This window comes from Neodiprion fabricii, chromosome 5, assembly GCF_021155785.1.
Source record: "Neodiprion fabricii isolate iyNeoFabr1 chromosome 5, iyNeoFabr1.1, whole genome shotgun sequence".
Classification (NCBI taxonomy): domain Eukaryota; kingdom Metazoa; phylum Arthropoda; class Insecta; order Hymenoptera; family Diprionidae; genus Neodiprion; species Neodiprion fabricii.
In genome coordinates, this window is record NC_060243.1 from 25,344,349 (window position 1) to 25,367,411 (window position 23,063).

Consider the following 23,063-nt stretch of genomic DNA (forward strand, 5'->3'; position numbering starts at 1 on the left):
TATGTGTATACCAAATAATAAACGACTGCACCATAGCGTTAATAAATGAACTGTGCTCATAACAGATTGGTACAAATTCTTTAAGTTTATGAAAGAAGTTCGTGACCAGGAGGTAGATTGAAGATGAAATTAGTCGAAATTCCGTCCGAAATGCTGAACTATTAGCAACACCTAAGCATGTGCTGGTCGTCAATTTTTAAATTTTTCCTGAGGATAGTCGGCAGGGCCCGGCCGAAACGTCGATTATTATGTTCACGTTTTACAAATTATTAAACGTCTTCTCCTGACCGGAATTTCGACTAATTTCATCTTCAAATTCTTTAAGTTTCGTACAAATATTGTATTGTATAATATGTATACAACAATAAAAATTCTCGACTTATCAATGTTTTGAAATATACAGAGATATATCGTTGTAACTTATAGTCTTAATTATGAAATTCCGATGAAACTAGGTTGGTTAAAATATGGAGTTTTATAATTTTAAGAGCCGCCTTTTCACATTGTCTGTTCCATAATATGCATGTAATATTGATAGTCATTGATGTAGCTATATCAGCCATTTTCCCGCCTTCACTGAATGTTTCATATTTGTTCAGAGATCAGATCGGGCTTTGATATTACAATTATACTACATATACTGTTCATGGAATAAATCATTCGTTATGAATAATAACTTTTCCGAGTGAAAGAAAAGATATATGCGTTGAGCCTACTATTTGGAAATTGGATAGTTATAAACGGTAAGAATATACATTGTATAATACACCGATAATCATTACGCCTATTATACCCACTGGAGGAAAGTATGTATCACAGACAGTAGAGATAGATTATTTTACAGATACATCATGCTTTCATTCATTGTCAGTGAAACAGTAACATAAGAAATAGAATGCTCATGTCTGACGTTTCCTGTTACCCATTCAACTTATTACAGGACCTATATCTCTTTTGTTCCTACTTCTGAATAGTGATGTTTATTTCCCCAAACACTTTCATTGGTAAAAGAAACGGAACTTAGGAATAATCATAAAAATATTGCAGAGAGCTTCAATTGATTCAATTTGTAGAGATAAGATTTCTCGTCGTTAAATTATTATAACTCTCTCGCATCCAACGTTTCGCGTTCTGGATCGTAATTTTCTGTAAAATCAAAAACCACCGGAGCTTTCAAGCTACAACAGTCTCAAATACGATTCGAATTGTGCGTGTCATTACCGTTGGTAAATTTCTTAAACTCTACTTTTTACACCCGCATATCGCATTTTCTCGCTTGCAACGAATTCGAGATATATTTACTTAAAAAGCGTTATAACGAAATTGAACTCTATGAATGTTGACTACAGGAATGCCACTCCGTGTGAAACAAATGTTACACCTGATCAAATTAACGTATTTTTTGTGACTGTAATGTGTACTTAATATGTATAATTCAAAGCTATACCGACATTATTATGAATATTATATAACCTACGTGTGATGTTTAAGTCTGAAAAAAAGCCAATAAAAATATTCACTCCTCAACGTCATCATTGTGCTATCTCATCATTTGTCGGAACATTTCCAGTTCGAAAACACTGTCAGACAACCTATAAATTATTCAATATTTAATGACTTGAATTTTGGATTCAAAACAAAAATAGATATCATACCGACCTTCCAAAAGCGTTGATCAATGCAACAATTTCACTTCTCTCAAGATAAAACTGTTGCTTTGTAATATCATCCAATGTTGGTTCCCATCTATCAAACTTTCCAGAAAATAATATTTTCAATGCCGTTCCCAATCCATGGATCTGCAACTTTCCCCAGAGTTTGCACTTGTCACAACCAACGCAGTCCATAATCCTTGATATATTTCTGAAATGTTGTCTAAACTCTTCTTTCAACGCTTTATCCTGTGCTCCTCCATTGAACATAACACTTTCGTTGAAGTGATCAGGAAATGACCTGAAAATATTCTAAAATGTATCAAAATATTGAGCTCGTTATAAGCAAAAACGAAACACATGTGCGTATTTACCTTACAACATTCAAGAAATCATGAACAGCCAATCTGGTATCGCGATCATCCTCGTCATTACCAGTATAATATTCTTCTCTCAATAAATAGGGCGCAGCCTTCGCCAATGCTCTTAATTCAAGCAGATAAATGAAATACAAATTTTTCAGCCAAGTTGGTCCTTCGCCTCCAGTTGTTTCCGGAGAGAATCTCCTCTGTAGTTCCGACAAATTTGGACCCCATTGAGCACCAGCTGACACAGTTTCCAAACTATCCTTTTCTGACAATAAATACTTGGAGCACAGGTGAATGTTGATGCTCGAGTGTAACCCTGATACAACTCTATAGAAGACTCTCTTCTCTAAGCACATTCCTGTAATATGTAATATTTTGGTGTTACTCATATAATTTGTGTATAAACTCAAATAGAATACAAGGTCATCCCATTCCGTGAAAAATAATCAATGAATTATGTCCATCAGAGTCAATATCTTAAAATCTTATCCAAAGGATGATGTGGAGATAAGATATGTAAAAATGTCTTGGTTTCTCAATGAAATTTACCGTTCATTTTTGATTGTACAAAGTTGCGAGTAGACTTCTCTGGCCTAGAAATAATTAATGGCTGTTATAATATACATCCAAAAACGTAAGGATAAAAGTTTCAAAAACTCAGAAATTTCAAAAATAATTACCTGAAGCAATTTTCCATATAGATACTTCTCCATATTCTATGAGCACTTGGGCCCCTATAGCCTGTATACCTTTCAGGATTTAGCAACAAATCAACATATTCACCAGGACTTGTTTCACTCACACAGAAATTATCGACAGCGTCGTCATGCTTTTGCCACATTTCAAATTCCTCATAATTTTTTACACTAGAACGAAATAACGTAATTAACCGTACATCTATTATTTGAGCTAAACTTGTTATCAAACTGTGAGTTAGTGCGGTATTTTTAACATTTTGCAAGAATTGGTTCATCATAACTACCCCTTTACCTAATCGTCGTGTTTAAATATCCAAGCTCTTTGTTATAGTCTTGAGAACTTCTTTCGCAGTCTTCTAGCGGTCTAGGAGCACTGTACTTATCGGCTGGATTTTCGTTGTAATGATTATGCCTAGATACATCTCCTTTCAGTCCAGCTGGTATATCTTCCTGTAAAAAAATTCTCAATTACATTGAAATATTTATGCGTAACAGATAAATACATAATTGATTGAATAATTTACTACACTTACATCTTGGCATGGTTCTACATGACAGTAGCGTATCGCACATCTGCTGTCATCTGACCAGAAAGGACATTCTTGTTTCAAGTTGACTTTGTAAAATCTGAAGTAATCCTTAACCAATAGACTCCTTAACCTCGGATATATTTTCATATTATTGAAGTGATCGACTGTATCCACGCTGCAGCTACAGTCATCTATGGATCCTTTGAGCTACCAAGGCAATGGTAACAAGATAAAATAATGCTGACACTGTTTTCAAATTTTCTCATCATACTGTACAAAAGCAGACGTTACAAACATACGGACTATAGGCAGGCAAGTGAAGAAATGTTTGTACGGACTTCAAAATTACGACGATAATTGTAATTTTGTTCCTCTAATGCTCTATAATGCTCGTCAAAGGATGACAATGATCATAATAATAACAACAATAACGGGAACTATTGAAGACAATAATAATAAGAAATTGAAACGTCGAATCGATCGCTCGTTGGTAGCGTGAAAAGCTGCGTAAACATTACTGTTGTTATTTTTTGATTGCGTAATCGAGATAGTACTCTGGAAATTCATTCAGTTGACATCTGTTGTTTTGGGGTTATGTTAACGAGGTCACATATTTGTCAGGTCAAGATCAAGGACGATGCCTGGAATGATATTCTCACCTTACAGAAACATTGGTCATCGTTATCATTGCTTGTCCCGAAGTAATTAGCGTCGACACCGAACGTTGGGAATAAGAACAAAATAACGATCACTGAATTTGACAGCCACATTGTGCTGCCACAACACTGATTTATCTACACGTTCGATGAGAATGAAATGAATCTACAAAGAATCTGCGACGGTTGAATACTGAACGCGATTGTCGCAAGTGATGCCTTCTTAACCGACGTGGGATTTCCTCGTGACTAACCTCAACCGCACATCACGTAGTGCAACATACTGAGAAATCGCGTAATCTTCGAAAGTTCGCAAGACGTGTACGTTTCGTTAACGACGTGAGGCGGTGCGCGTAGGGCACGATAAGGTTCTTTGAAATCGAAACGGGGAGGTGTAAATTTGTTGTACCGGGATAGGTTTCACTTTTCCCGTAGAAAAAAATATCAGCATTGCAGCCGCGTGACATGTTCCCGGTGTCGTGTAAGCAATTTATTGGTTCCCCGAAAATAGTACGACACTTGGTAGACCGTTATTGCACTACCGATCGTACCTATCAATTGGCATCTGTTTTGAAAGGTCGCTACGTTTCGACCGGTACTAAGGATGATCCTCAAAAGGAGAAGTCGATTTTATATAGGCATCTTTACTCCCGAATATTGGCCGGCGGGCCCATAACCATAGCTGAATATATGAGGGAAGTTTTGACCTCTCCAAGTGCTGGATATTACATGAATAAAGACGTTTTTGGCACTGAAGGTGACTTCACTACTTCCCCAGAAATCAGCCAGCTATTTGGAGAGGTAATCCTGATGGCCTACAAAAGCAATAAACGATCATCGCTAACCCTTTCATCAATTGTTGTTTTTATTATTATTAGATATGCAGTATTGATTAATCTTAGACATTTCGATAGATGATTGCTGTCTGGTCTGTAAACGAATGGAGAAAAATAAGCAACCAATCTGTGCAGCTGGTGGAATTAGGTCCGGGGCGAGGAACCTTATCAAAAGATATACTTAGGGTGTGTCAAAAGATCTCATTAGTCCAAGGCTCACCTTTTTTCGTTTAGTTCAGATACACTAGAACCAAAAAAAAAAAATTAGCTTTGAGGCTTATAATTTTTACTTCGAAATATTGCCCACTCTGCCAGACAACCAAATTACCTGAAATTTGCAAAACTTATCCAAAATGCTGTATGTAGGTCCGAAGAGTTACGAATCAAAACTCAAACGTGTATTTAATCTATCTGGTCGTAATGGTTTATGCATGATAAGTTTCAAGTGATTGTATGAATTTCTAATAAGTTAAATGCATAGATTTTCAGCTCTTCAGCTGACTGGAACAGTATAAGAAATATTTCAATGCTAACTTCACTTACCAGTCTATATTTGATCTTTAAACTTTAATTTTGAACCTAATGCTTTCTGGTATTAGTTTTATCTATGTTGATTAAACTTTTTACACGGTTCTATGGACTTGTTGACTATCTTGCATGCATTTTATTAGCTGGTCTCACTTTTATTGAGCATATAGCGAAGCAAGGGCCTTCCTCTCTCTTGTAGTATTGCTGACAGATAGGTGTCTCTGTCGTTCAGGTTTACCACAAACTGGGATTATCCTCCAGAGTTTCATTACATTTGGTAGAGGTCAGCCCAACACTGTCTGACCTGCAAGCAAAGAATTTATGCAAAACATATGAAGAAATTGACAATGACAAATGTCAGTCTTATTACAAACATGGCACAACAGAGGATGGTGTCACAGTGTTCTGGTATCGAACCATCCACGATGTTCCTTCTGGTTTCAGCATCATAATTGCACAGGAATTTTTCGACGCTATGCCCATACATAAGTTTCAGGTGAACTAATCTGAGCGTGAAGATAGAATTTCCAGCTTCTTAGCTGCCAATTTAAAACATTGTTCCTTCCTTTTTTAGAAAACAAACGAGGGATGGAGAGAAGTTTTAATCGACATCCATCCAGAGTCGAAAGAAACTGAAAAATTTCGCTACGTCTTGTCTAGGTCAGCTACTCTGAATACCAAGTTTTACATCTCTGTAAGCATTAGTGAGCGTAGGAAATATCTAACTTTCTAAAACAAATGAAGATAAGTTACATTTGATGATGAATAAGGTTTAAAGTCTGTTGTTTGCTGTCCGAATAAGTATGTGTGAAACAGTTATTACAAATTTGAAACATCTAAATGAGATACGCAATTTTAAATATAACCGTTGTTGAGAATTCTAGCACATATGACATGTAAACTTGTACATGTAAAATTACGTGATTTATATCACTAATTTATATGCATCAATTTTTTTTAGGAACACGAACGCAGGGATCACATCGAAACAAGCCCGCAAACCGCCGTAATTATAGATTATATTGCAAATTTTCTCATAGGAAACGGAGGATTCGCGCTTATTGCTGACTACGGTCATAACGGAGATCGAACAGACACGTTTCGAGCTTTCCGTAATCACAAGCAGCAGGATCCACTCACGAATCCAGGAACAGCTGACTTGACTGCAGACGTTGACTTCTCACTGCTGAGGAGAATAGCATGTCAAAATAATCGTCTGATATCATTTGGCCCCGTCACCCAGAGACATTTTTTAAAACAGCTTGGTATCGACACCAGGCTGATTATGCTGTTGAAGAAAGCATCCGACGACAGTACCAGAAAAGCATTAATTTCGGGATACAGTATGATTACAGACGAAGACAAAATGGGAAACTGTTTCAAGTTCTTGTCTCTGTTCCCCTCAGTGTTGAAAGATAATTTGAATAAGTGGCCTGTGGCAGGTTTTCAAGCAATTCACACACCGGTGTAGAATAGTTGAAAATTATATATTGTTAGAAATTGTTTACTCTCAAGATTTTCTGTAAATATTTTGTACTCTGGAACGTTGTTTTCGTGTACATGAAAATGAGAATAAACTTCATCGCTGAGAGCAAAACTTGTATTTCGTGTTCCGTCGACAATATCTTGAATATTTTGGTCTACAAGGATTGAATTGACGCGCGCAGTTTTGTCGTTTAGCGCCATCGTTGAGCCGCTGGCGGAAGCTTTTATTTTTCGTAAGGAGCACATTGCACAAATGCGCTATGGCGCGTCGTATCCTGGTCGTATTTAAAAGTCTGTGGTCGTATCTAACCATAGAATTGATAAAAACAAATCAAGAACGCAGAGTCAACAACGACGTGGTGGGTAGTTGTGTATAATTTTATTTTACTGTAAAGTCCATGGATTGAAGATCGACCAGGAGTTTAGTGTCGTTAAAACGAGGTACAGGCTTGTAGCTGAACTGTGTCAATTCCTTATAGACTATAATCTTGTCAAACAAACCTAACCTCTTTTCTGTCTTCTAACTAAAATTCAATAAATGATTTGTTACAAACAGAACATCGTAAAACACTTCTGTCCGGAAGACAACAGGAGACCGTGGCGATGTCAGAGATTCAAAATGACAGTCAAGAGGCGGAAAAAGTATCACCCGATGTGTCAGAGGTGGACAAGGAGTTTTTGATGGAATATATTAGGGAGGCGGAACAGCGTTTCTCAACAAAGGAAAAGATCCGATTAGCAAACCTAAATGTGTCCCGTCCGCCTGATTCGCATTTCAGCAAACTGGATTCCAGCTTGAAGAAAAATACTACATTTGTCAAAAAGCTCAAGAACTTTTGTACGGCTCAGCTGGATACCGTCCTCAAAGATATGAGCAATTTGAATTTAACGAAATATATAAGCGAAGTGGCGACAGCTCTTGTAGAGGCTAAATTGAAAATGACTGATGTCGCGCCAGCTGTGAAGGTTTGCAGTTACCTGCACCAGAATTATGCCGAATTTGGCGCTCATTTCTTTGAGAATTGGCAGAGGATATTGAGTTTCAAAGTCGGTGACAAGATTCCAAATCCTAGCAAGCTAAGGGTAGATTTAAGATTTTACGCTGAGTTAGTCAATGCTGGCATATTTACGCACAAGCAGGGTCTTCCGCTTTTGGGCAGCGTGCTCACCGTACTCATTAATATGGACAAAGAAGACCACAACAATGTAACGATAATTTTGAGTTTTTGCCGTCACTGTGGTGAGGACTATGCGGGTCTGGTACCAAGAAAAATAAGAGAGTTGTCTGAGCTATGGCCAGGCGAGCCTTTGCCCAAAAGCAGACTACTGTCTGCCGACAAGCAGCAGAATGTTCGAACACTACTACGGGACTATTACAACTCTCTGTGCAAACATCTACTCAAGGAACACAAAGAGCTTCAGGCATTCGAAAAACAGAATCGAAAGATACTGCAGACCAGAGGTGAATTGAGCTCTGAGAGGAAAGAAAAGTTGGAAACTCTGCAGGTATCCTATGAGCGTTTGTTCAATGGCGTGCAAAGCTTTTCAGAAACATTAGACGAAAGCATGCCTGAACTGCCAGTCGACATGGAGGTTAAAACAGAAGCAGAAGAGTCTTTCAAGATGACCTGTGACGGTGAGGATAGCGGCACAACAACAGAAGATATGTGGGGCGATGAGGAGACTAAGAGATTTTACGAAGTATTCCCAGACCTCACCGTATTTTTGCCTGGTTCTTATTCAAAAGAAGTACCTGTGCTTAAACCTGACGAAAATCAACTAACAGAAGAGGCTCTGGACGAGGAATTGGTGCTGGAAGAACTCGAGGACACAGACAAAGTTGCCGAAGAGCCAGAGGCAGAGGTTGAAGAGACACACGTCACGAATATCAGCAACAAAATATTATTGGACGCGTTTCTGACTCACCTTCCCAATTGTGTTAATAGAGAAATGATTGACAATGCAGCTGTTGATTTCCTTATGAATTTAAACACGAAGCACAATAGAAAGAAACTCATTAAGGCCCTGTTTGGTGTGTCCAGAATTCGGCTAGATTTGCTGCCCTTCTACTCACGGCTTGCCGGCATCCTTTATCCAGTTATGCCAGACGTCGCTAATGACCTCTGTCTAATGCTCAAGCAAGATTTTAAGTACCACGTTAGAAAGAAAGACCAGATCAACATTGAGTCAAAAATAAAAGTGGTTCGTTACATCGGTGAGCTTGTTAAGTTCAAACTGTACTCAAAAATTGAGGCACTTTACTGTCTTAAAGTACTATTGCACGATTTCACTCATCACCATGTTGAAATGGCTTGCAATCTATTAGAGACGTGCGGGAGGTTCTTATTTTGTTCCCCAGACTCTCATCAGCGCACAAAAATTTACCTGGAACAAATGATGCGAAAAAAGGCAGTTACTGCTTTGGATTCGCGTTACGTAACGATAATCGAGAACGCTTACTACTTTGTTAATCCACCCGAGTCGACTGGCGGTATTGCAAAAAAAGAAAGACCACCTATGCACGAGTTTATTAGAAAACTACTTTACCAGGATCTGTCCAAGGCAAATACTGACAAGGTATTGAGACTAATGAGAAAACTGGACTGGGAGGATGACAATATTTCTACGTATGCTATTAAATGCCTTGTAGCCGCCCATAATGTAAAGTACCTGAACATAAGGTGCGTTGGTAGTTTACTAGCAGGTTTGGTGGCGCATTATGAGGCTGTTGGCCCTTACGTTGTAGATGGCGTTCTGGAAGACATAAGGCTGTGCATGGAGGTAAATTTGCCAAAGTATAACCAACGTCGTATTGCAATGGTCAAGTACCTCGGGGAATTATACAATTATCGCCTAGTCGAGAGCGGCGACATCTTCCGCACTCTCTACCTGCTCATAACTTTCGGCGTTTCTACAGATCATACAGTACCTACGCTCCTTGATCCGCCTGAGCATTTGTTCAGAATCCGTTTGGTCTGCACGCTCCTGGAAACATGTGGTCAATACTTTAGTGGTGGTTCTAGTAAGAAGAAACTGGATTATTTCCTAATATTCTTCCAGCATTACTACTGGTTCAAGCGTAGCGATCCTGTATGGACCGTCGAAAATCCATTTCCAGTCAGCGTCGATTATATGTATCGTGACACACTGACAATGCTTAGGCCGAAGATGCAGCTGTTCCAAGGTTTCAAAGAGGCCCGTTGTGCTGTAGATGAATTGCGCAACACCTTGTACCCAAGTCTCGCCAGAATTGAAGTAAAGGAGGACGAACAGTATTCAGGTGAACCACGCGCATCTGACAGCAATAATGAATCTGAAGCAATGGGAGCTATACCAGAGGTCGATGAGGAAGTGACGACACCTACGCCAATAGCTTCAGGTAACGGAAGTGGAGATGCCAAAGGTATACTCGAAGAACTGCACTTCGATGAAAGTGAAGAGTATTCTGAAGCACAGTCGGAAGATGACTGGGCAACAGATGGTTACAGAGAAGGTAATCATGGTACACAGGAAAATACTCAAGGGGAGTTCAGTCTATCGGCAGGCGTGAGTGAGGGGGTTGTTATGGACCCCTCAGAATTAGATGCTGCGCTACCAATGGCGCCAAGGCGGGTTGGCTGCCCAGAAGATGACGATTTTCTTTCGGCCCTTGACAAAATGGTGTCTGACAATATCCAGGACCGGATGCGTGACTCGGTGAAGCCACAACAGGTTGATATATCTGTGCCACTCCATGTCAAGAGCACAAAAAAGACGTATGAACAATTACGTGAAGGACCGTCGGACAATACGACTGTGGACTTTGTACTCATGCTTAGGAAAGGTAATAAGCAGCAGTATAAAAATCTTGCTGTTCCTGTGTCTTCCGAACTCGCTATGAATCTCAGGAATCGGGAACAAGAACAGAAAGAAGAAAAGGAGAGGGTGAAGAGATTGACACTAAATATTACCGAAAGACAGGAGGAAGAGGATTATCAAGAGACTATAAATCAAGGCACTAGACCTGTTACCGTTAATCTGAACAGAGAACGTCGACAAAAGTACAATCACCCAAAGGGTGCGCCGGATGCTGATCTTATTTTTGGGCCCAAAAAAATTCGATGAGCAGGAAATAGTGTAACCTCGGCAAGGTATATTGTAATGATAACACTTGATATCGGTTTCTTATGCCTGTGGTAGCCATACTACCTGTGATGATTTTTATGCTATATGCATAAGTGGTTACACACACACACGTTACGCGAGTACATCAAATGTTTAAGTATACAAAATAATGTACGCTGTTCTACAGATCTCAAATTCAAACGGAGATGTGTTTCCAAGTGGGATCGTTCGATTGAAACCTTTCGACCCCAGCTTTACACATCCATTACCAATAGGTATACGTGTAAACTCGGCATGCGCCGTTAATTGAGAAATAAACGTTCCAACGTTAAAATTACGTACAATAATTCGCATGCCTAACATCACATATTCCATCAACCATTTCCGACACACGATAGATAGTTACAATAATCTTAGATTGTCATTTTCACGCAAGGTATACTTCTCCGTCTAAAATCTCATTCTCATTAATCGCGTTAATGCGCGATGACAAAAATCAAATGCAATATTATATCTATATTTATATACCTATATTTTTTACCATAGGAATAGTTATCATGTACAAAATGAATATGAATATAAAGTCGAGCGCTTTGTGTCTTAGCTGACAGAAATTTACTTCAGAGTATTGTGATTCGGTAAGCTTATAGCATTATGTCTACAACGCGCATGAAAATAAACTGCACGAACAAAGAGATATAGTGACGATTGACGCACGTTTTAGTTGACAGCAGAGAGTAGAATTTAATACCACCAACTACCTAAGGGTCTTCTTCAGCATCTTCAAACTGGCCTGCTTCAATATCCATGGCTTCGTCTGTATCTGCACCGTTCTGATTATATGCTTCATCTGGAAAATTACCATGCCGATTGAATGGTTACAGGGCCAGCATCTAGATAGCAAATTGTATTCAATCTAACCATTCAACAAAAACAGAGAGAAATCATACCCGATGCCAATATGTATGGCATAGCGTCTGTTTCAGCTTCCCAACATTTGAAAACATCGTCCTCAGCATCCTCATAGATATCCTCTTCAGCTGTGAAGTTTTTGTTCATTTCTATTCATTATAATTGTTTCTGTAACTTATAACTTGGAATTGAAATCTATAGGGTTCTGTAGCAGAGTTAGAAATAAATAAATTTGGTCAATTTGTGTGAAAAAAAAGGTGCATTATACCTCCAAGGCAGAATACAATAGTAATTGAAGTAAAGTCAAAAGGATTGTCATGAATTTGAGGCATGACCATTTAGATACCTTGAGGATCAGGGTGAAGTGCTTGGCACTGGCTCATCGCTTGAAACATGGCATCCAAGCTATTTGAATTTTCTGGAACGAATCTCATTTCAGTCATTGGAGTTTCCGATTCATCGTCGTCGTCCTCTTCATCGTTGCCTTCAGATCGGGCATCTATAGGCAGCAATTCTTGCATATCTGTTGATACAGCATGACACAGACATACAGAGATATTTGTCCAAAATTTGAGTTAAGAAATACAAAAAAATCCTCAATCATCAACCGCAAGTATAGCACATGTATAAGGGAGAAAAAGTATCCTCGTTTTTCATTTACCTGCAGGGTCTAACTTTGCATCTACCATGACATAAAGGTATTGGTGAGGATGTAGTTGTTGGTCCCTTGATATAGCATGCAGCGATATATTAGGATATTCCAATGAAAATCCTTGACCAGTCGTCCCACTAACCCATGATAGTAGGCTGAGAAAGTAAGATTACTTATAACACAGCCAATCCATGTTGCATATGGGTTCTAACCGTTGCTCTTGCGAGCCACTAATTTGAAACATCAAATAAAGAGAGAGTTGTGTTCTTCACTACCGATAGTCTTATTTTTATCGTGTCATCTATTTTAATTTGCAAAAAATTAATTCAAAGTTTGTACTGTAGGGATTCTACGCTGACTATACTAATTCTATAATCAGTATTACACCAAAATATAATATAATCTGAAAATTATTACATGAATAAAATTTAGTGTAGATCACTGCCAATCTAGGTCAACGGTACGATAAAAACGGCATATTACCTTTCTGTCACATACAGTGTACCCTTTCCAACTTCTCTGTCATTTATGTACAACGTAGTGTCAGGCTCTTCGTGTCTAACACCTTCTTGCGGCAGTAGAAAATTGATCAGCACGACCATTTTACAATCTGCAAAATAACACCACAAATTACACCTATTCTACGTTATCATTATTGTAAATTAGAAGAAGTTAATTATTATAGGTTAGAGTTCAGGAGTCGAAGGGAATCCTACAACTTTGGGCGACTTGATTGATATTCGTAGCTGTATGACTGATCAGCAATTACGGAATTAAGAGCATTTGCTTTTCGTCGTGGGCAGCTGGGAAAATGGTTCTTAGTCAAAAACTTTTAAATCCACATTTTTCCTTTGAAAATATGTATCGCTCGAATGAATGCAGTACTTTGGTACCCTGTCATTTCTCGGTCCAAGATTTAAACACGTCGCGCAACGAATGCAAGTCTGTCCGTGATAATAATGTAATAATTACCGAACTGATCGATCTTACCACGTTTTACCTGCCCTTGACGTATGTACGGTACTTTCCTCCGCAAGTATCTCTTGCCGTTAATCAAGAAGAATAAGAATCACGGAAAGTATCGCAAGCGCTCGAAGCGCGGATCGTTCACTGCAGTTTTTCGGCCTGGTACATACACCCGGTGCACCCCTCGAGGGAGAAAATTTGACTCCGTCCCGCCTTTCTCTCTACCTTTTACCCTCGCGCAGAAAAGCAATAGAGATTTTGACACTGCGTCGCCGGGTTTTCTCAACCCTCTAGCTACGCTGTATACCCGTGGAGCTTATGTATATATCTCGGTCTGCGTCGTGATTGGCTGAGCGCGCTCACTCAACCAATCACGGCGCAAAACGAGATCTCGACGTGCTCAGCGGAGTAGGTGCTGCACCCTGGTACCCAGACCTCGTATTCATTTTGTAAACACAACTTGAAACTCCTTCTGCACACGTATGTAACATGATGCATACATTATACACACACTGTCGCAACCTCGTGTGAATTGACAAGTCGCCGCTAAGTATTCTGTTTTGTTCTTGCAAAAGCTACCCGACCGAAATGACAGTGTCTTTGCCAAACCTTTTGTCGAGGTTCTTAGTAAAGAGATTATTGTTTTCGTCAAGCTATTATCGTCCAAAAATGTTTTCCCAGCTTGACATGCACACAACTGAGCGTAAGTCGCAGATCACGATTTCACGACCATTCTAACCTCTCAACGGAACTTCATAATGTGTCTATACCATTTTCTCCTTTAAAGGACTAGGTCACGGAGAATACGAATATCAGGATCCTACATCGGAGGACCAAGTGTAGGTTATTACATTCAAGTTGCCCGATTTACAGTCAACTTCTTAAATTTTCGATCAAGTCCTGTTCTTACGATTTTGAAAAGCCGGATAGAAATTCTGCCTCTCTTATTTCGCAGCGTCAACGTGGTGTACATTACTAAACATGGAGAAAGGATACCAGTCAGAGGAAAAGTTGGTGACAATGTATTGTACTTGGCTCACAGGCACGGAATTGAAATGGAAGGTGCATGCGAAGCTTCCTTGGCCTGTACGACTTGTCATGTCTACGTAAAGTCTGATCATCGGGAAAAATTACCCACAGCAGAAGACAAGGAAGAAGATTTATTAGACCTGGCTCCATTTCTGAAAGAAAATTCCAGATTGGGTAGGCTTTGGCAGTAAACGAAATTAAGATATCCAGAGTGGACAGAAAAATTCCTTTACAGTAACACTCTTCAAATTGAGGTACCTTATTTAAAGAGAATCTTGTGATCAAAATGAAATTCGCGGAAGTCATGCCGGATTGCCCCGGTTACTTTTAATAACAGTTGGCTTCCTTCACTCCCTTCTTAAACATGAATATTGGAAATTGATATCGGATTACATCCGATTTTCACCACTGTACAAAGTTTCAGTTAAAAAGAGTTACATTTGCTGAGATAAAAAAGAAATGTTCCTAATATAATAATTAACTTCCATGTTATATATACCCCATTTCTTGGATTAATTTTTGATTCTAGGATATTTCTAGGATTTGTTTGTAGCCACTGTCAGACTCTTCCAATAGATGAGCTAAATAGATACTTTACTACTTTTTCATTCTTTCAGGATGTCAAATAATTCTGACTAAAGAATTAAATGGATTAGAACTTGAACTTCCAAAAGCTACAAGAAATTTTTATGTAGATGGTCACACTCCAACACCCCATTAAAAAAAAAAGGAAGAATTGAATCTCCTACATGTTCAGAATCCCGCTTGTAGCCACATCATAATGTATTGTATATATAATATATTGTACATATAATGTATAATAAAAACCTTACCTTTTTTGATAATTGATGCAATCATTCTCATACTGACGACGATTTAGTGTTTCTACAGAGCACAGTAAACTTTACAGATGCACAAAGCATCACATTGACGGAAAAAAAGAAACATACTCTTACAAAGTCACATCATAGTTTCACAGTTCTACTTTTTGTCCTTTTGACATTGCAAGTTTTACGTTTTGATTGCTCACTCACGTCTTTTTTGCTGTTTTTACAATATCGTTTGTAATACCCAAAATAATTTCATTTTTTATTCCCGTTTACGATTGTTGATATTGACTGCATTACTACCTTTTACATATCGAGCTTGGGTAATCAGGAATATAATGTTAAAGTCTGAATCAGTTTCTCGGTACAGTAGTTATTTTTTTTTTTTATCTCGGATTATAATACATATCTCTCCAATTACAATGATACAAGATTTAAACATTTACGATATAATGAGTTAATGAATTAAAGTAATTTGATTTTTCAATATTACATATTTTCTCTTCCTCTTTTTGCCTTACGTGTCAGACAAACTCATTGAGTCGAGTTCGTTGTGTAAATATATATATATACATACAATATACGTATGTACGTGTATATATGTATTTTTTTTACATACATACATATATAAATACATATGCATAAGGTGAAAATTTGTCACGATACAAGTAAGAGTTGTAGAAACTCTTATGTAATTTATCATAACTTCATCACATCTCCTGATTCTTCCAACATGCTACCCAATGTTCCATGGTGAACTTATAGGCGTACATGTTTTTACATTTAGTACGCATATTTTCACCAACAAACCAATCGTACTTGTGTTCTGTGTGTATAATTATGTGTGTGTGCGTACAAGCGTGTGTAAATACACGACGCACATAATCGTACTCATTTACTTATTTTGGGTTTATAATATTATTGTTATTATCATCTTATGACCTACAATATTTGTTTTTATATTATTTATACTTTTTATGCTGATACGAATGATCAACGCGATCATGGACACATTGTAATACTTTTGCAAGACATTCGTCAACTTCCTCTTCTGCACTCATCCTCTCATTCTCACTCTTTCTCATCCAACAATTGAACAATAACTTATGAATTAAACGCATCATTCACTCAAACGCATTTTCTCCTACAATTGCTGCCGCACATTTAGAGATGATTACACGCGTATCCTCATTTGGTAAGAATCATCACAATTACGGATGCATTGGGGATAATATAGCTTTGTACTTGTTTGTAATTTAAAGAAAAAAACACAAATCTTTCAACATTAAATAGCAGTCGTATATATATGTACATACATATATATATACAAACACACGCATATATGTGTTCGTGTGTATGGTATACATATATTATAAATGTAATAGTATGTCCATTAAAACGTATGCGTTGCCAGTTGTAATTGCAACGGAGGTTGCGATCGGCCTAACCAGTCGACCAATCAATAATTTATTGTGTTATCATCATGCCGTTCGTATCAGAATCACAAAAATTTGGATAACGAACGATTAGAAAATTACATCGTATTTACATTCTCCATCAGATCATGTCAGCACTGCCGACAATGATCAACGATTCAACCCTTTATTTTAGAATTTTAAAGACAATTATTTAAATTCTAACGTCGCTGCGCAGCATTGCAATTCTAATAACTTTTCGTGCGATATTCACATTCTCTGTCGCAAAGTTGGCAGGCAATACGTTCAACCTCCTTATATTATTTTGAAGGTTTCCGTCGCACACTTGGTGAACATGATATACGATAGAAACAACTTTGGTGACAATATAATAACTTGCCCCGTCGTAGACCAACAACAATAGTAATAATAATAATAATAATAATAATAATAATAATAATAAAGATAATAAGAACTAATGGGTGAAATGTCTTCACTGGATATAAGATATATTATAAGTTAATCAAATAAATATACACATATATATACGAACATATCATGTATACACACATGTGTATATGTCGTATATGTGTATATATAAATATATCATAAAGCAATATTAAACCTAATTGCGCTATTCTATAGCAAAAGGTATTCTATGTGCTCCTCTGAGCCTTTAGGAACACACCGATACCTTTTGAATATACAAAACTGTAAAAAAGTCAATACAAAATCGAATACACTAATATTCATCCGAAAAAGCTTCTCCATTTATACGGTATACATACTTATAGGTATATTCACGACCATGCACACAGTCGCGCAACTTTTTCACTTTTTTACGAAAACTGCAAATCGGTGGAAATAGCATACGATTATTTGGTACCCCTGCATCGGGATTACAATTATTGGGACGCTTAAACGGATTCCTAGCCGTAACAGCATACTGCCAAACGGTATCGTACTGCAACCCTTTTGTCCCCATATTTTGGCATAAAAATTTCGTTTCAGTAGTACAACACCTTCGACAAGTTTAATAGCAGTGCGATTTTTCAGTTCGACCACACTTGAGAATCGGTAGGTACTTCAATCTTGATAAGGTGTGCGATGTCGTATATTAGTACGTTTAGTATTTTTTTTTCGCAAAATGCACAGAAACATATATACACACACGTGATTCATCTTTAAACCTCTTCTGTATCGCAGTTTAAACAGATTCAACGGTACGAGTATATTCGATTTTATCATACGTACACAGAGTTCGATAATTTGTACACGCTGTGATTTTAAATTAGTATACATATGCACGTACTTCCCTATTGCGTGTTTCTTTCTCCGAAAAAATTGTGTGCATATATTTGTAACAGAATACCAAACAGATCAAATGAACATTTAGAACTGAATCTTGACAAAATTGAACGAGTCTATGAACTGGCTGAAGGCCTATATTTCTGAAGACCATAATCATTAGTCATCGTTATTCTCATCATCATTACCGTTATCATCGTGGTTGTTGTCGTTGTGTCATAGTTATTATTCGATACAAGTTTTAAAATGCGGACAGGAAAGAATGCTTGCGAAATGGAGCATTTTTACGTACGTTTACTTTGCTAGATGCGGTATGTTTTTTCTTCGAAGACGATAAGTACGGAATAAATTTGATTAACGGTCGTATCCGCTGCTGCTTCAATGATGCACACTTTCTTCCGCTGTCCACTCGTTGTTATAATCGATAGAGCACCCTGTAGATTTAATAAGACATAACAAACCATAAAGTCATAATACCACATTAATATTTGAGTGTGCGGAATGCATGTTATTAAAAAGCTAACCTTATAGGCGACATTGGTGTACAAGAGCGTGTACCGGAAGCTGCCTACCCCTCTGATATCTCTGACGCCGACCCATGCCAGGATCGTGGCAATGGTATACATTTGCAACAGCGACATTAGCACCACCGACTGTTGCAAGGCGTCTTGAGACGTACTCGACGGAGAACGGGACAGAGATATCAAAGGGCTCCTCCAGTTATTCCATGGGATAATGGCGACCTCCGCACAACCCGCAAGACATTCCGCACCAGTGAACGGCGCGAAGAGGTGGGTAAAACCACAAACAAGGAACAATCATCGACAACAGAGCCAGTCCGAACCATCGCCGACCACAGCCTTCCTCCGTACTGCAGCTGCGAAACCATTTTCAGTTCGATTTAAAATTACTTTCATTCATTACTTCTAATTGCGCGATTCTGGGAGATTTTAGGATTTCCAGACCGAAAATTGATATTTTTCATTGTAAAAAAAGTCGTGTTATTCAGTAATCATGTGAGGAACAAAAATTTTCAAAATTAAAAAAAAAAATAAATAAATAAAAAAAAAAAATAAATAAATAAATAAGTAAATAAATAAATAAATTAGTATTCAACCACCGTAATAGCAAAATTTTATACTTTAAAATTGGCATTAAAATATGTATACTCTGAATTTTAAATATATAAGAACGTTTTCAAGTTATAGTGACACCGTCACTTACCTGCATGGGTTCTGTGCAAAATCTCCCTCAGCGTCGCTCATGCAGTGATATAGCATGCACTGGGCACACGAAAGACATGAAACGGTGGCGATGCCCCGTCTGACTGGATCAGGTGCGTATTCACAGGCACCTCTCGGATTGTGCTGCTCAGAATATAACTCCTGGCAATGTTTACACCGTAGACGTACGCTGCTATTACGTTTCCCGCAACTTTTTGCCATCTGTGAAACTATTACATCTGGCTTCTTGAGCGAGCTGGAAGAGCCGCGTCTGTCGAACCTCCCACCTTTATGGTCCTCGATAACTGGGTACTGGTACTCATGGTTCAGGGTTGTCAGTTGTACGTACGGGTAATTGTCTGTACTGACGTCCATTGATTCCAAGGGATGATGCGGCGGAGGTAGCGGCTTTGCTGAAGGGCCGCCAATGTAATGAATCGGCGGTGCTTTATGGGGGTCCAAAGAAAAATCCGGGCACTGAGAATGATGGTGGTGATGATTTAGCTTACGAACTGCACCCCGCTGTGTTTCGGATGATGGGCGTGGATCTACCGGATCCACAGGCAGGTTTAATGTCTGGAATCGTTTAATGTAATTCAACCATTGTTGTGAAACTAATAAAATAATATCACTTTGAAGGGAGACATGCATTCACTATTGTATGGTACCGGATGGTGAGGTAATAAATCAATGTACAGTAAATTGAGCAGTAAAGAAATGGAGACTGAAGTTTCTGTTCATGTTACCAACTTACCATAAAAACATCGTCATCTCCAACATCTGATTGACCACAATACAAGGATGATTCCGCAAGGCCTAGAACAATAAGTCACATGTAAATTTCTTGTATGATGATCTCACCTACTTGAAACAAACTACAGTGATATCATGTACAAATTACATAGTTTTGATAAATATACTCACCATGGTCATTAAAAGTCCGAGATAAGAGTGCAGCAAAAGAACAAGCATATTCTATCAATATTTTCCTATTCCATATTTATTGAACGTCTGAGTATTTAGCACAAATTGCATACTTTGTAACTACATGAACGTATCTTTTTATGAAGATAACTTGAATGTATCTTTTCAAGAAAGTGCATAATTCATTGACACATGCAGAATTAACCTTTAGACACCGTGGCTCTTTTAGGACTCAGCAGATAACTCGGAAACTCCACCAAAACGTGTTAACTATTTATATACATAAATCGTACCTCTAAAAAATATCGAGTTTTAAGGGAAAAATATCGGCCCTCTAAAGGTTGATAAATTTCTAATTGTCTTAATCATAGAAAAAAGAAATGTTTGTAAGCCAGGTAACCCAACAATCCATGAGATGGGTAAGCTTTCACATCGATAAATACTAGATAAAAATCAATACACCGAGTAGATTTTAATCAATTGAATGATAATTCACCTTCTAGCAATTCTTCAACCGCTGTACGGACCCCCTTGTCAAATGCCCTGGCATCCGCAGCTGTTTGAAAGGTAAGTCCAAATTTTTTCTCTCCTGTACGCCAATGGTGAAATGTTGGCATGACTTTGTTGTATTCAAAATCCTTTTTTATTGTGCAGCTAAGAACGACCTGAATAAATTTTTGTCAAAAATATATCACAAGCTCATGGTTTTATTTATATTTTTCAAGGAAGGCTTAGAGAATGAAAGTCTTCTTTGAAAAATCCTTGGCGCATAGTAAAAAGAAACTACTCACAGTCTGATCAGAGATTCGTTTGCCATAGATGAGGTATTCGTGTTTGCCATCTGTTGCCCCAGGTGGGGAGGTAGTTGTCGAATCATGAGACGTAGAGCCAAGGTTAGGGACGACGCCGGGGTGGGCTGTGCCAGAGGTTGACGTGGTAGGCACAGCGGTTGATGAGGCGGCGGAAGGGATCCCAGGACTTGCAATGCCGACATTGGGATGCCCCCCCGCGGTGGAGGGAGACCTCCGTCTCACAGAGACGTTGGACAATCCCCCGCCGCCAAGAGGCACCCAACCCCCGGAGCTGTCGTCCCTAGTCATGACCTGGGCCCTGACCCTTACCAAGTAGTTACCACTGGAAAGTGTTAAAAGTCGTTCAACTGTTGTAAAAGAATGAAGTGAAAGTGTTTTTCTCTCTCAAAATCGTTCAGACCAATGATTCTGATTAAGTTAAGGCTGATCTGGAATCCTTCTGAAATCGCGCGTGTGGGGGGAATCGGCAAATTATCAATCGCGTACGGCCGATGGATTTCATGAATGGATCGTACAATGACAGCTGGGGAAGGGCTGGATGGACGCAGGGAGGTGAGACATGAACATACGCGCGATAGACGTTAGTGGAACAGTTTTCGACAACTGATGGAATGACGGATGTTAGGTAGGCAGGGGTTGACAGCATTCGCGTACATACGTTACGTACATTACGTGCGAAACAGGGATAATCGGCTCAGGAAGGAAGCGTGACCGAGGAATCATGCGTTGGCCGAATGATGAGAGGAAAGAGTACTGTATTTTAGAATGAAATCCGAATAAAATGGTGGAAGCGATTGACGAAAGACCTAGCCCTGTGCGAAAAAAAGGATAGAACGGTCGCTGGAAGTAGGGTGAAATCGGTCGAGTAGAGCAGGGTGTACGGTTGCATAGATACGTGCATAAGCGTTTGGAAACATGTAAATGCGGATATGTGTATTTAACGGAGTATATCGTAGCTAAGGTGTAATATTTTTGTTTTCCGTGAGCGTATGCGTGGGTTTAGGTGTGCGTGTCTGCGTTCGTTGATCATGTATCGTAGGCGATGGAAGTATAGCACAGCAGGGCTGTTTGCTCGGTAGAATAATATGATTCGTTTTATATCTACTTACTCTTCCGACGCCTCTGTCATGGTTCGAGCTGTCAAAGCCTTTACTCGATGCCCACTTTTTCCCAAATTTCACCATTTTCGTTGCATTGAAAATACATTCGACCGCGATTCTACCGTGTGAACTCTCTTTTTACTCCTTTGCTGTCTTTCTTTTTTTTTTAGGCTAGCGCCAACTACAGGAAGCGCCCCAATCCACCTCTGCCCCCCGAATAACCCCGCACGTCCCGCTGGCCCTCGACCGACGACCGACGACAAACCCCTCGCTCCGCCCCGCCCAGAGCCGAGCGATCCCTGGCTTATAACCCGTCGTCGTTGATCTACCCGCGCCGCGACGAGCCACGAGCGTCGTCGTTCCTTGTCTCCTTTCAGTTTTTACTTCCTCGGGAATACCGTCGACGTTTGGAAATACAACGAATTTCACATTAATGTTAAACGAACAGTCCTCTCCGCCACATCGTTCATATTTTCCGTTTATTTATTCGTATAGAAGAACGCGTATACATGTATAATAGCCATGCTCTCGATCGATGTGTATCCGTTTGTCACCACGACTATAGGAATTAATAATTGTTATCAGGATGCAGCTGCAGATGATGTTCGCTATGAGTCGCGAGCAGAATCAACCTCGCCATACTTGGCGAATTATTTATATTTATTTATTTATCTTGTATTCTTCCTTTCGTTTTCTTCTTTTGGTTTAATAACACCTGGATGAATGAATAGGACCCGCGCTACGAGCCCATTCATCGGCTCGCATTCACACGAGGATCGCGCGGGTCGGTTTATGCTTATACTGTATGCGATGGTTAATGGTGTGCGATCCCATCGCACACTGCACAATAGAACAGTAGGGGTTAGTAAAAGCATGGATAGAAGGGTTTGCTGCAGTTCGACGTGCTCCGTAGAAGAAAACTGCTATCTGTTCCCGCGAGAGGCGGGCCTAGTTCTGTTTGGTTCATTCCTTAGTTCCTGAAGCTAAATACTACAGAATATTGGTCGTTTACTGACATAGTTACCTACCATGGACCTT

At 39.0% G+C, this 23,063-nt stretch overlaps 6 protein-coding genes across 12 annotated transcripts; 3 read left to right on the forward strand and 3 right to left on the reverse strand.

Moving 5' to 3' along the window:
• Nucleotides 1–700: 700 nt before the first annotated feature.
• LOC124183813 (ero1-like protein) lies at nucleotides 701–4,040 on the reverse strand. Its single transcript, XM_046572858.1, has 8 exons — nucleotides 3,908–4,040; nucleotides 3,252–3,455; nucleotides 3,011–3,168; nucleotides 2,701–2,886; nucleotides 2,570–2,613; nucleotides 2,027–2,378; nucleotides 1,660–1,953; nucleotides 701–1,592 (listed from the first exon to the last, which is right to left on the reverse strand). The coding sequence occupies exons 1-8, from the start codon at nucleotides 4,016–4,018 to the stop codon at nucleotides 1,541–1,543; spliced, it is 1,401 nt and encodes a 466-aa protein (XP_046428814.1). The 5' UTR covers nucleotides 4,019–4,040; the 3' UTR covers nucleotides 701–1,540.
• A 262-nt stretch (nucleotides 4,041–4,302) lies between these two features.
• LOC124183815 (protein arginine methyltransferase NDUFAF7, mitochondrial) lies at nucleotides 4,303–6,843 on the forward strand. 2 transcript variants are annotated; one of them, XM_046572862.1, is made up of 6 exons: nucleotides 4,303–4,385; nucleotides 4,482–4,705; nucleotides 4,819–4,926; nucleotides 5,501–5,764; nucleotides 5,843–5,962; nucleotides 6,230–6,843. In XM_046572862.1, exons 1-6 carry the CDS (start codon nucleotides 4,370–4,372, stop codon nucleotides 6,737–6,739), a joined length of 1,242 nt encoding a protein of 413 aa, XP_046428818.1. In that variant the 5' UTR covers nucleotides 4,303–4,369; the 3' UTR covers nucleotides 6,740–6,843. The 2 variants fall into 2 exon arrangements, with proteins under 2 accessions (XP_046428818.1, XP_046428817.1); XM_046572861.1 differs by having other exon boundaries at nucleotides 4,366–4,705.
• A 175-nt stretch (nucleotides 6,844–7,018) lies between these two features.
• Nucleotides 7,019–11,191, forward strand: LOC124183805 (regulator of nonsense transcripts 2). Its single transcript, XM_046572823.1, has 2 exons — nucleotides 7,019–7,194; nucleotides 7,310–11,191. Exon 2 carries the CDS (start codon nucleotides 7,357–7,359, stop codon nucleotides 10,855–10,857), a length of 3,501 nt encoding a protein of 1,166 aa, XP_046428779.1. The 5' UTR covers nucleotides 7,019–7,194; nucleotides 7,310–7,356; the 3' UTR covers nucleotides 10,858–11,191.
• Nucleotides 11,192–11,365: 174 nt separating this feature from the next.
• LOC124183823 (methylosome subunit pICln) lies at nucleotides 11,366–13,693 on the reverse strand. Of its 4 annotated transcripts, none has more exons than XM_046572880.1 (6): nucleotides 13,412–13,693; nucleotides 12,905–13,031; nucleotides 12,431–12,576; nucleotides 12,116–12,268; nucleotides 11,808–11,918; nucleotides 11,366–11,707 (listed from the first exon to the last, which is right to left on the reverse strand). In XM_046572880.1, exons 2-6 carry the CDS (start codon nucleotides 13,021–13,023, stop codon nucleotides 11,619–11,621), a joined length of 618 nt encoding a protein of 205 aa, XP_046428836.1. In that variant the 5' UTR covers nucleotides 13,024–13,031; nucleotides 13,412–13,693; the 3' UTR covers nucleotides 11,366–11,618. The 4 variants fall into 4 exon arrangements, with proteins under 4 accessions (XP_046428836.1, XP_046428833.1, XP_046428835.1 ...); XM_046572877.1 differs by having other exon boundaries at nucleotides 12,116–12,292; nucleotides 13,412–13,691; XM_046572879.1 differs by having other exon boundaries at nucleotides 11,808–11,897; nucleotides 12,116–12,292; nucleotides 13,412–13,688.
• A 193-nt stretch (nucleotides 13,694–13,886) lies between these two features.
• Nucleotides 13,887–15,261, forward strand: LOC124183824 (adrenodoxin-like protein 1, mitochondrial). 2 transcript variants are annotated; one of them, XR_006871056.1, is made up of 4 exons: nucleotides 13,887–14,090; nucleotides 14,175–14,226; nucleotides 14,343–14,670; nucleotides 15,034–15,261. XR_006871056.1 is itself a non-coding variant. In XM_046572882.1 (4 exons), the coding sequence occupies exons 1-4, from the start codon at nucleotides 13,976–13,978 to the stop codon at nucleotides 15,135–15,137; spliced, it is 519 nt and encodes a 172-aa protein (XP_046428838.1). In that variant the 5' UTR covers nucleotides 13,888–13,975; the 3' UTR covers nucleotides 15,138–15,261. The 2 variants fall into 2 exon arrangements, 1 of the variants encoding a protein (XP_046428838.1); XM_046572882.1 differs by having other exon boundaries at nucleotides 13,888–14,090; nucleotides 14,343–14,590.
• Nucleotides 15,262–18,289: 3,028 nt separating this feature from the next.
• Nucleotides 18,290–22,861, reverse strand: LOC124183817 (sprouty-related, EVH1 domain-containing protein 1). 2 transcript variants are annotated; one of them, XM_046572864.1, is made up of 7 exons: nucleotides 22,035–22,861; nucleotides 20,905–21,247; nucleotides 20,610–20,778; nucleotides 19,944–19,969; nucleotides 19,191–19,765; nucleotides 18,491–18,843; nucleotides 18,290–18,400 (listed from the first exon to the last, which is right to left on the reverse strand). In XM_046572864.1, the coding sequence occupies exons 1-6, from the start codon at nucleotides 22,052–22,054 to the stop codon at nucleotides 18,687–18,689; spliced, it is 1,290 nt and encodes a 429-aa protein (XP_046428820.1). In that variant the 5' UTR covers nucleotides 22,055–22,861; the 3' UTR covers nucleotides 18,290–18,400; nucleotides 18,491–18,686. The 2 variants fall into 2 exon arrangements, with proteins under 2 accessions (XP_046428820.1, XP_046428819.1); XM_046572863.1 differs by having other exon boundaries at nucleotides 19,944–20,005; nucleotides 22,035–22,860.
• Nucleotides 22,862–23,063: the final 202 nt, after the last annotated feature.

Bases quoted from the DNA above. Each gene is read 5' to 3' on its own strand.
- LOC124183823 (XM_046572877.1), bottom strand. From the start codon at position 13,023: ATGGTCGTGCTGATCAATTTTCTACTGCCGCAAGAAGGTGTTAGACAC. The intron at 12,293-12,430 runs GTAAATGAAAAA...CTGTATCAACAG, and splicing joins TGCAAAGTTAGACCCTGCAG to ATATGCAAGAATTGCTGCCT. The intron at 11,919-12,115 runs GTATCTAAATGG...TATAATGAATAG, and splicing joins ACTTCACCCTGATCCTCAAG to AAATGAACAAAAACTTCACA.
- LOC124183815 (XM_046572861.1), top strand. From the start codon at position 4,370: ATGTTCCCGGTGTCGTGTAAGCAATTTATTGGTTCCCCGAAAATAGTA. The intron at 4,927-5,500 runs GTGTGTCAAAAG...TCTGTCGTTCAG, and splicing joins TATCAAAAGATATACTTAGG to GTTTACCACAAACTGGGATT. The intron at 5,963-6,229 runs GTAAGCATTAGT...AATTTTTTTTAG, and splicing joins ATACCAAGTTTTACATCTCT to GAACACGAACGCAGGGATCA.
- LOC124183813 (XM_046572858.1), bottom strand. From the start codon at position 4,018: ATGTGGCTGTCAAATTCAGTGATCGTTATTTTGTTCTTATTCCCAACG. The intron at 3,169-3,251 runs GTAAGTGTAGTA...ATTTTTTTACAG, and splicing joins ATGTAGAACCATGCCAAGAT to GAAGATATACCAGCTGGACT. The intron at 2,379-2,569 runs GTAAATTTCATT...TACATATTACAG, and splicing joins TGTACAATCAAAAATGAACG to GAATGTGCTTAGAGAAGAGA.
- LOC124183817 (XM_046572863.1), bottom strand. From the start codon at position 22,054: ATGACAGAGGCGTCGGAAGA. The intron at 21,248-22,034 runs GTAAGTAGATAT...AACACTTTCCAG, and splicing joins ATGACAGAGGCGTCGGAAGA to TGGTAACTACTTGGTAAGGG. The intron at 19,766-19,943 runs GTAAGTTGGTAA...AAACGATTCCAG, and splicing joins GAGATGACGATGTTTTTATG to ACATTAAACCTGCCTGTGGA.
- LOC124183805 (XM_046572823.1), top strand. From the start codon at position 7,357: ATGTCAGAGATTCAAAATGACAGTCAAGAGGCGGAAAAAGTATCACCC.
- LOC124183824 (XM_046572882.1), top strand. From the start codon at position 13,976: ATGACAGTGTCTTTGCCAAACCTTTTGTCGAGGTTCTTAGTAAAGAGA. The intron at 14,091-14,174 runs GTAAGTCGCAGA...TCTCCTTTAAAG, and splicing joins TGACATGCACACAACTGAGC to GACTAGGTCACGGAGAATAC. The intron at 14,227-14,342 runs GTAGGTTATTAC...CTTATTTCGCAG, and splicing joins CCTACATCGGAGGACCAAGT to CGTCAACGTGGTGTACATTA.